Source organism: Mandrillus leucophaeus, unplaced genomic scaffold (genome assembly GCF_000951045.1).
Source record: "Mandrillus leucophaeus isolate KB7577 unplaced genomic scaffold, Mleu.le_1.0 Scaffold88, whole genome shotgun sequence".
Lineage (NCBI taxonomy): Eukaryota > Metazoa > Chordata > Mammalia > Primates > Cercopithecidae > Mandrillus > Mandrillus leucophaeus.
Genome location: NW_012109585.1, coordinates 1,201,331 through 1,211,913, shown reverse-complemented (window position 1 = coordinate 1,211,913; position 10,583 = coordinate 1,201,331). Strand labels below are relative to the sequence as shown.

At 46.8% G+C, this 10,583-nt stretch overlaps 1 protein-coding gene across 1 annotated transcript; it reads right to left on the bottom strand.

Moving 5' to 3' along the window:
• Positions 1-2,798: 2,798 nt before the first annotated feature.
• WNT8A (wingless-type MMTV integration site family, member 8A) lies at positions 2,799-10,094 on the bottom strand. The gene is made up of 6 exons (XM_011969170.1): positions 9,828-10,094; positions 9,704-9,737; positions 9,351-9,489; positions 6,113-6,238; positions 5,281-5,423; positions 2,799-3,809 (listed from the first exon to the last, which is right to left on the bottom strand). Exons 1-6 carry the CDS (start codon positions 9,893-9,895, stop codon positions 3,264-3,266), a joined length of 1,056 nt encoding a protein of 351 aa, XP_011824560.1. The 5' UTR covers positions 9,896-10,094; the 3' UTR covers positions 2,799-3,263.
• Positions 10,095-10,583: the final 489 nt, after the last annotated feature.

Here is a 10,583-nt window from a genome sequence, read left to right as displayed (position 1 = left end):
CACCACACTTGGCCTCTTTTCTTTCTTTCCCTCTTTTTTTTTGTTGTTGTTGTAGAGATCGGGTCTTGCCATATTACCCAGGGTGGTCTCAGACTTCCTGACCTCAAGTGATTCTCCCGGCTTGGCCTCCCAAAAGCACATTTTCCTTTTAATCTAGACTGAGCAAATACAGAATTCCATTGTGCAGGGGAAGAGATGCTGTGCTTGGATTTACTGAACTAGGGGAATAGGCTCGTGGACAGGTTTCCCTCATTGAGTTGATCACTTTTTCAGCAGATTTACAAGATCCATCATCAGATCGTGGCCAATCTGCCTGTCTTGGGTGCTGAATCTATGGAAACTGGGGGTTTTACTGTTCTGTCACCTTAATGATAGCCAGTTTGTTAAGGATGAACCAAAAGGGAAGGGGTGTAGGGCTGTAACTGATGAATCTGAATAAGGCTGTGTTGCCTTGGAGTGAATCCTTGACAGGAAGGCGACGGATGCAGAGAAATCCAAATTCCTGTTGTTTCTGGCCGCGGGTCCATGTGGGAAGATTGGTTGGTGTGACTGATTGCTCTGAAGGTGAGATGGAAGAGGGTGGGAGAGGCTTGGAAGGAGAAGAGACTAAGGAGACTATGAGTTTTTTGGGGAAGCAGACAAACTTCAAGGAATTCTCATTGTCCTGAGATTTCTTGGTGAAAACCTCTGATATAAGCCCACAGTAAACACAAGGCTTGTTCTCTTGGAATGACCTTTTGAATAGGGCAGCAGGGCTGGTTGTGCTCCTGAAAATCCCTCCCAAGATTATTTGGTATGTCAGTAAGGTCCTGGGGAAGATGTCAAAGCCTCAGGTGCCTGGGTTCTTTGGCTGGAGATTCAGTTAGGAATGCAGGGAGAAAATCTAGTGTGTTCATTTCTCTAGCACAGAGTCACAACTCGGGTTTCAGGGGAGGTGCTTTGACATCTATATTTATTGAGGGTTTAACCTCTGTGCTGGATAATTTTATTTTTGCTTTTTCTCTGGGCCTCAGGGAAATAATCTTTTGGTTGCCTATTTCCATTCCTCCTTCCATGACCACCAAGCAGCACACACCACACACACTTTGTTTCTCTATCACTGCTGCAGTGTGCTTTTGAACTTTCCATTGAAGGAGGGACAGAGAGGAAATCTGTCACTTCCTTGACATAGGCTTCGCTTTTATGTATCTGTCCTTGTATCTGTTCTCTGACATCTGTGGTAGTTTTAAATGTTTCTCTTGAGATGCCAACTTCCTTCATGAACATTTCACCTTCCTTTTCACTAAAAACAAAATTGGTTATTCCTTTTTGGCATTAAAACAAATAACACATTAACTCTTTCTGATAACAAAAAAGATTTATTGTAGGCAAACGTAAAAATACAGAAAAACACAAAAGGAAAACAAACCACTCTATTTTGGTATCACATAGTGGCAAATATTTGCACATTGCCACAAAAACAAAATTGGATTCATCCTGAACATGCCATTTTGCAATCAACTTTATTCACTTAATTCTATCATGCATGTTTTCCATGTTACTAAGTGTTTCTCAAGAATGTTTTAGTGGTTAACAGTCTACTGTAAGGTCATGATTTACTTGTTTATCCTACTTTGAACACTTACATTGTTTTCTAATTTAAAACAATAAACTAGGGGTGTTTTCCCATTTTTGGTGATCATTTTTACTTTTTATTCAACATATTCAAAATATCTCCTCCAGGCAGGGTGCAAGCCTGTGCAGACAGCAGAGATTCCCAAGGCTGAGATATTCAGATTTAGGGAACCAGCGGCTAAGCTCCCAGGGCTCTCTTTATGGGAAACGACCCCTCCTCCAAAGATTACCACTGGAAGATGTGGAAGTGCAAATGCAGGCAGGCAGAATCCACAACTCTTTTTGTCTCTTGCCCTGGGGCCCAGGTCTTGGTGTACAGACACCCCAGGACGCCCAAGTTAAGAGAGCAAACACACTTTGAATATGGTCCAGGTTCAAAGGGCTTCCTTACTCCCCAAGTTACTTAGGTTGCATTAAAATAACACTTTCTAATTCTGGGAGTCTGTATTGTTTTGCTGTTGACCCGTGTCTGGGTCTCAATTATTCATTACCTGACAAACACTGAAATCAAGAGAGTTGGATATTTTCTAGTTTCCCCTTTTTCCTGGTGGATTATTGGGATACAGAAGCAGGGTTTCCCTTTTTGATCTTAAGGTTTCCAAAGGGAGTAACAGAAGTCCCAGCTGGATATATCTTGGAAGGATTTATTGCAAAATAAAGTTGAGTTCTCAATCTAGGAAAATAACAAAGGAGTCCCCAGCTCTCTGAGGAGCATCACTCTTGTGGGACCTTGTCTGGGTAGGTCATAGTCACCTGTCCACTTATTGCCACGATTCCCTTTCCATGGCTGCAGAGATGGTTTAGGAACTCCAAAAACCCCCAGGTTATACAGGGTGCTGGTTTCCCTAGGTGTGGGTGGGAAGAATTTATTTTCTTTTCTCTTTCTTTTTTTTTTTTTGAGACAGGGTCTCAGTTTTGTTGCCCAGGCTGGAGTGCAACGGCACAATCACACCTCACTGTAGTCTCGATCTCCTGGCTCCAATGATCCTGTCGCCTCAGCCTCCCAAGTATCTAGGACTACAGGCAAGTGGCACCACACCTGGTTAATTTTTAAATTTTGTGTAGAGATGGTGTCTTCCTATGTTGTCCAGGCTGGAGGAAGAACTTCTCAAAAGTGCATACTTGGAGGGAAAGAAACCTAACATTCTAAAACTTCCCAGTAGGCAGATATGTGGTCTTTATCCCATTTATCAGCATGGATTTGTAGTCACAGGCTGCTCTTCAGGAGTCTGAACAGAACTCTTTCATTTTTTGCTTCTGTTCTCCTGATTCCCAGCAGCACAGCTAGGTTGGACATGGTCTGAAATTTAAAGGAACAAATACTTTGAAGGTCCCTCTAGATATAGACCCCAAACCAAACTCTCCCTGTAGGAAGCTGCATAAGTATAGGCACAGAGATGGGAAAGTAGCTTGCAGGAAAGATGAAATGGGGGTCTGCCAAAATCAGGAGGCCCAGATTCCAATTTCAGCCCTGCCAGGAATATGCTGTGGAATCTTGGGCCTCCATTTCCCCACCGATAGCAGATATCATGAGGACTACGGACCAACACTGCAATTTTCCAATTGCTTTCCAATCTGTTCTCTCTAACAGAGAAGCTACATCCCCTTCCACTGATGCAATTAATCAAGTGAACTTGTGTGGGGTATTATCAGGCACTGCCCTCACTCAGGGACTGGGCACTGCCTGAGGAGCGTGTGCAGTAATACTTGCTCACCACATGCCTACACTGGTCACACTTGACCTTACAGCACCACTGGAATTTGCAGTTACAGCTGCTTATGACCTCAGTTTTCCTCTCTTCCACCTGCAGCCCACATTCAGTGCACAGGCGCCCACAGCTACGTCGCTCCCACCTGGATGTGTTGTGGTTGTTCTGTAGGCACTCACGACCCTCTGTGCCATAGATGCCCAGGCTGGAATTGCAGGTACAGTAATCTGGTGATTCCTCTAAAAAGATCAGTTCCGCCTCTGCGCTAGGAAGGAAGGCCTCAGCAGGCGCCCAGTGGCCCTCGGCACTGTTCCCAGCTCTCAGCTGCCGCTTATCCATTTCAATTTTCAGCGCCTGGTCATACTTGGCCTTTAGGTAGTCTCCCATCTCTCGGAAGTCAGCCAGCTGCAGCCAGCACGTCTGTATGCTGCAGCTCCCAGAGATGCCATGACATTTGCAGGTCCTTTTCATGGTGGCTCTCACTGCCTTCACAGAGAGAACACAAAAGAGAATGGCTCTGAGTAGGGAAGACCAAAGGTTAGTGATTAAAGGTAATGTTTCAGAGCTGTGTTTCTTGAATTTAAAGGAGCATCAGAATTATTGGGGAAGCTCGTGAAGAATATTTATTCCTGGGCCCTACCTCAGATCTTCTCAATGAGGATATTCAGCGGGGAAGGGGCTGCTACTGGTGATTTTAAAGCTTCCCTGGGTGATTCTGATGGAGAGCCAGGCAAGAGCTGGGAAGGTTACTAGAGTCCAGAAACCTCTGCTCCAGGCTCAATTCAATCACTTGTCAAGCTTTTCTCTATCTGCCCAGCTGGAATAAGAATTGAATATAATAATGACCAAGGAAGTACTCTGTAAATTTTAAAGGAAACTATGATAATTGCCACAGTTATTGTCTTGAGGGTGGGGGTGAGAGTATTTTGGGGGGTTTGGATTTGTCCTCTGGGTCTTCTCTGAGAGGGGAGGGAGCTCCTTGAGTCTGAACACTTATACCTCCAAGGCAATGAATTACCCATGGTTGTACTTGCTTAAAAAACCTCTTCCTGGCTGGACATGGTGGTGGCTCATGCCTGTAATCCCAAGATGTTGGGAGGCCGAGGCAAGAGGATTGCTTGAGCTCAGGAGGCCAAGACCAGCCTGGGCAATATAGGGAAACTTCATCTCTACAAAACCCACAAAAATTAGCCAGGCATAGTGGCAAATGCCTGTAGTTCCAGGTTCTCAGAAGGCTGAGGTGGGAGGATGGCTTCAGCCTGGGAGGTGGAGGCTGCAGTGAGCCGAGATGGCACTACTGCACTTCAGCCTGGGTGACAGAATAAGACCCTGTCTCCAAAAAAAAAACCCAAAACCCAAAAACCCTTTCCCCCTTTCCCCATTTCCCTGGGCACCCAGGATATTTAGGTATATGTTCACAGGAAATTTCTACACTTTTGGCTCTAAATCCAACTTGTTTCCCGATTTGTGTTCCGAATACTCCAGAGATTGCCACCCCACTAGAAGTCTTGGGGGAGAGTTAGACACTTCAGAGAAGCCTAGATCAATCCCAATTCCCCATAGCCCAGACAGACTTTAGGACACAAGGCTGGACAACAAGGCCCTGTTAATTTACTAGAACATGCAGTTGAAGTGATAAAAATTTAAGTCATAGAAGCAAGGCCTTGATTCTGTGTTCTCAGAAGCCCGCCTGTGGAGGGGCAGAGCAGAACATACAATGACAAGAGGACTCAGTGAGAAGATCTGAGTTTACTGCCTGTCTCTGACAGTTATTAGTTGCCTTGGACAAGCCACTTGGCTCAGACTTAATTGGTTTTGTCATCCAGAGAATGCAGGTAGCCATCTCAGTCTGGCTGGGTAGTATGAGGAAAGAATGTAGAAGACAGCTCTTGGTAAATTGTGAAGGGCTGTGCAGATGTGAAGCTGTTGAAATACTGGCCACAACTCCTATACCCACCAGTCTGCCGGCCCTGTTGTTGTGAAGATTCATCAGGGCTCTGGCATCCTTCCCCTTCTCCAAACTGTCCACAAAGAGTTTGGAGATCCTTTCCCCAAATTCCACATTGTCGCTGCAGCCTCCCCAGATCCAGCCATGGCCTCCTATACATAAGGAAAGAATAAGTTCTCCATGTAGCTCCGTGCTCAGTCCCAGTCACCCGCCAAACCATCCCCAAGAGCCCTAGAGTGTAAAGCTATGGCTGAAGGTGAGACAGGGAAATGGAGGTGCATGGGGTGGGTGGGTAGGAGTCTGATTGCCAAAGCCAACTGCCCACCCTTCAGACACTTCCCAGCCATAAGCAATTAGTCTTCTATACCCACAGTAAAAGTAGGCACACTGGGGCTAACTTAGATGCTCTCAAAGGTTCACTGCAGCTCAAACATTCTGGAATTCTGCACCATTATTCTACAATTATCTCGTAAAGGTTACTACCTCCTTCATTAGTGATAAATCTGAGTAAGTGTCTTAGGTAGTCTGCAAATTGCTGAGTAGCTCTAGATTATGGATGAGCCATTCCAAGCCTGAAATACCAGGGCTAGCTTTAACTCACTTCAACCTTCTCATTTCTAATTGCCTTGTTGCTTGTAGAGCTACTTGCCTATACCTGGACTTATGGACCCAGGCTCAACTCTGAGAGTGTAAGGCTAGGAGATTCTACAATTGAAGGAGTTGCTGGAGTCTTGAGGTTTAAGGGAGCTGTGTCCCTCAGCCTTTCCCTGGAAGACTTTAGCCTGCACTCAGCTCTGTAGCCCCTCACCTCTTCCCACCCCCATTGGAAAGCTCAACTTACCTGTTTTTCCATTTTTTGACCCATCACAGCCACAGTTTTCGAAGTCACCCATGCTACAGTTCTTGGTGATGGTGTACATGACTCCAGCAGAGCTGATAGCATGTATGAAGGAAGTCTCTCTGGTGGCTTTGGAGAGAGAGAGGGAACTGACTGGAAACTTGGACCCTGATGACCCAAAGCAGAGGCTTTGGAAAAGTAATATTGTTTCTCTCCCTTATCCCCTACTTCCTTTGGGTTTAAGAAGATGCTTTTCTTTTCTTTTCTTTTTTCTTTTTTTTTTTTTTGAGACTTGCTCTGTCACCAGGCTGGAGTGCAGTGGTGTGATCTCGGCTCACTGCAACCTCTGCCTCCCAGGTTCAAGCGATTCTCCTGCCCAAGCCTCCTGAGTAGCTGGGACTACAGGCGCCCGCCACCTCGCCCAGCTAATTTTTGTATTTCTAGTAGAGACAGAGTTTCACCATGTTGACCAGGATGGTCTTGATCTCTTGACCTCATGATCTGCCCTCCTCGGCCTCCCAAAGTGCTGGGATTACAGGCATGAACCACTGTGGCTGGCCTTTTTTTTTATTGAGACAGAGTCTCACTCTGTTGCCCAGGCTGGGGTGCAGTGGCACGATCTTGGCTCTTTGCAAACTCTGCCTTCCAGATTCAAGCAATTCTCCTGCCTCAGCCTCCTGAGTAGCAGGTATGTGCCACCATGCCTGGCTAATTTTTTATTTTTAGTAGAGATGGGGTTTCACCATGTTGGCCAGGCTGGTCTTGAACTCCTGATCTCAGGTGACCCACCCGCCTGGCCTCCCAGAGTGTTGGGATTACAGGTGTGAGCCACTGTGCCTGGCCTATTTTTTTAAATTATTATTATATTTTTTGAGACAAGGTCTCACTCTTGCCCAGGTTGGAGTGCAGTACATGATCTCGGCTCACTATAACCTCCACCTTCTGGATTCAAGAAATTCTCATGCCTCAGCCTCCTGAGTAGCTGGGACTATAGATGCTTGCTACCACACCTGGCTATTTTTAATTTTTTTTTTAGTTTTTAGTACCATATGGGGTTTCACCATATTGGCCAGAGTGGTCTAGAACTCCTGGGCTCAAGTGATCCACTCACTTTGGTCTCCCAAAGTGCTGGGATTACATGCATGAGCCACCACACCTGACCTATTATTATTGTATTAGAAATAGGGTCTCATTATGTTACCCAGGCTGGACTCGAACTCCTGGGCACAAGCAATCCTCCCGTCTCAGCCTCCCAAAGTGCTGGGATTACAGATGTGAGCCACTGCATCCAGCCAATGCTCTTCTGTTTGAAAGAACAATGCATATCTTTTCAGCCTCCTTACTTCATCCAGGCAGGAATGAACATCCCCATGTTACCAGTGGGGAAAGTAAAAACTAGAGATAGAATGATGAGACCAATGTAATCCCAGCACTTTGGGAGGCTAAGGTGGGTGGATCGCTTGAGCTCAGGAGTTCGAGACCAACCTAGGCAACATGATGAAAACCTGTCTCTATAAAAAATACAAAAATTAGCCGGGCATGGGGGTGCATGCCTATAGTCCCAGCTACTCAGGAGACTGAGGTGTGAGAATTGCTTGAGCCTGGGAGGCAGAGTCTGCAGTGAGCCGAGATTATGCCACTGCAATCCAGCCTGGGTAGCAAAGTGAAACCCTGTCTCAAAAAAAAAAAAAAGAATGGTGAGAACAAGACCACTTTCCAGTTGTGGTGTTGGGATCAGGACCTTGCCCTCTTAGAGTCCAGCCTAGACCTCTGTCCACTAGCCACTGCTGCTAGTCCTTAGGCAGTGAGACTCAGGGCTTGATGCTGGCCTAGGAGAGAGAGGAGGACCTTTGCTGCTTCTGACTGGGAAGCTTGGGTCATGTAATAATCATAACAATCATGACTGCCACCTACTGAGCTCTTATCTTACTAAACTCTTTACAAACATTGTCACATTTCATTTCTATGTACTCCCTATTCTATCTGTATACCCCATGGGGAGACATTTCTTTCGAGCCTCATCTTTTTTTTTTGAGACAAGGTCTTGCTCTGTCACCCAGGCAGGAGTGTAGTGGTGTGATCATAGCTCACTATATTCTTGAACTCCTGGGTTCCAGAAATCCTCCCAACTCAGCCTTCCAGGTAGCTGGGACTACAGGCACATGCTACCATGCCGGCTAATATTTTTACTTCTATTTTTAGTAGAGAGAGGTCTTGCTATGTTGCCCAGGCTGGTCTTGAACTCCTGAACTCAAGCGATCCTCCTGCCTTAGCCTTCCAAAGTGCTGGGATTATAGGCATGGTCCCAACACGTGCTTAGCCACTTTCTCTGTCTTCTTTACTCTTTCCCCTAACTATTCTCAGGTGAATGGTGAATGTTATCTTCAAAAATGACACGCAAACTACAGCACACAGTTACAAATGGGTGCACGTGCACACCCATACACACACACACACACACACCCCACCTGAGGCACAACTCAATGTGACGTCTCAGTTTTTCTGTTGTTGAGATTTTATGGCAGTTAGCCATGTGAAACTTCCTCAGGAGCTGCAAACACCCGATTTTTATTTCATGCAACTCAGTGCAAGATCAGTGTGTACAAACACACAGATATAAGCATGCATTTAAAAAATACAGTGATTTCTGCTGAGCACTGTGGCTCACGCCTGTAATTCCAGAACTTTTGGAGGCTGAGGTGGGTGGATCACCTGAGGTCAGGAGTTTGAGACCAGCCTGGCTAACATGGTGAAACGCCATCTCTACTAAAAATACAAAAAATTAGCCAGGCGTGGTGCATGCCTGTAATCCCAGCTACTCAGGAGGCTGAGGCAGGAGAATCATTTGAACTCGGGAGGCAGAAGTTGCGGTGAGCCGAGATTGTGCCATTGCGCTCCAGCCTGGGCAACAGAGTGAGACTTCGTCTCAAAAAAAAAAAAAAGAGTAATTTCCTACATTTGTCTCATACATAGAGACACCTCATATCCACCTCATTCAAATCCAAGGGATACTTCTGATGAACTAAACAGAACTGGCCTTACTGACCCAAATCACAAATCTGGGGTTGAGAGAGGGGAGGTAATTTACTCAAGGCCACATAGCAAGGAAATAGCAGGTCAGCAGGTCACTGGTAGCATTTTCATTTCACTGTGCAATACATGTCACACATATACACATATTGCAGGCGCCCCTCCATTCCCATATATACCCCTTGTACAGGTGAGTCCCACACAAACTTACCACTTCTCAGCCTATTGTGGGTAGAGAGCTGAAGAGCATTTTCAGGGCAGTTCCAGCGTTCCCAAGCAAACTGGAACTTGCATTCCTCGATGCCACTCTGGGCACCCAAGGCCACACTAGTCGTGTAGGTCAGATAGGCCTGGCAAAGGGAAGAGGGCTGTGAGCTTCTGCCTGGTATGGGTGATCTGGGATAGGAGAAGCAGGCAGGACTCAGATGGGCCAGCTCTCCATTGAGAATCAACCATGGGTTCCTCTGGGTGAGGGGCTCTGGCACTGTCCCCTCCCCTCTTTTCTCCAGAAGAGTCCCCTTAGGGCCCTCAGTGGGTAAAAACAGAAGCTGGAGATCATCCTACCTTGGGACCTGTTATCAGGAAATTGTTCACTGACCTACCAAGAAGAGAAAAAGTGAGGCAGAGGTGAATGGGGATGAGACAATGGGGCTTCCTTGGCAGGGAGTGAGGGTGGGAAAGGACTTACCAGGCAGAGGCACTGAGTGCAGCACAGCATATGCCCACAGCTGCCCAGAGCATAGACAGGTTCCCCATCGCCCTGCCTACCCCCGCGGACCAGGTCCAGCTCAGGGCCAAGTCCAGAGAAGTGAGCAGAGGGCAGGGTCTTCCTCAGTATTTATGTGAGAAGATTCTGAATGTCCAAGCGGGGGAAATCAGCAGCTCTTCTCATTTGTTCTTGACTGGCAGGGCTGCAGGAGCCACTGACCCAGTGGGGGATCTGGGAGGAGGGACTCAGTTTTCGCGGAAAGCCCCGCCCTGCCCAGCCCCTCCAGCCCTTTTTCCTCCCAGTCTGAGAAAGAGGCTGAAGCTTTTCTCCTATCCTTGAGATTTCTTTCTTCTATATGTCAATTTTGTCTCTTCCTGCTTCTTTGGCCCATTTCTCAGAATCATGTAGGCCAGAGCAGGCTGGGTCCTTAACCCTGAAGGCAGGTCACCTATTCTTGGAGCTACAGTGTCCTCCTCTGTCAGTGAGAGCCCCCTCTCTGCCCTGCCATCCTCCCCCAGGTGTTAACAATCAGAAAGCAACTCCATCTGGAGCCCCTGCCTACTCATTTACCTGAACCAGTGACTGGGCCATCCCTACCACTTCCTTCAGGTCTGTGAGGTGATGGAGCTGTGGGACTATGCAGCAGGAACACTTCAGAGTCCATCTCTGCAACAGTCCCTTCTACCACACTCTAGCAAAGTAAGTGCTGGGAAATTTCCTTCATTCCTAGCAAAT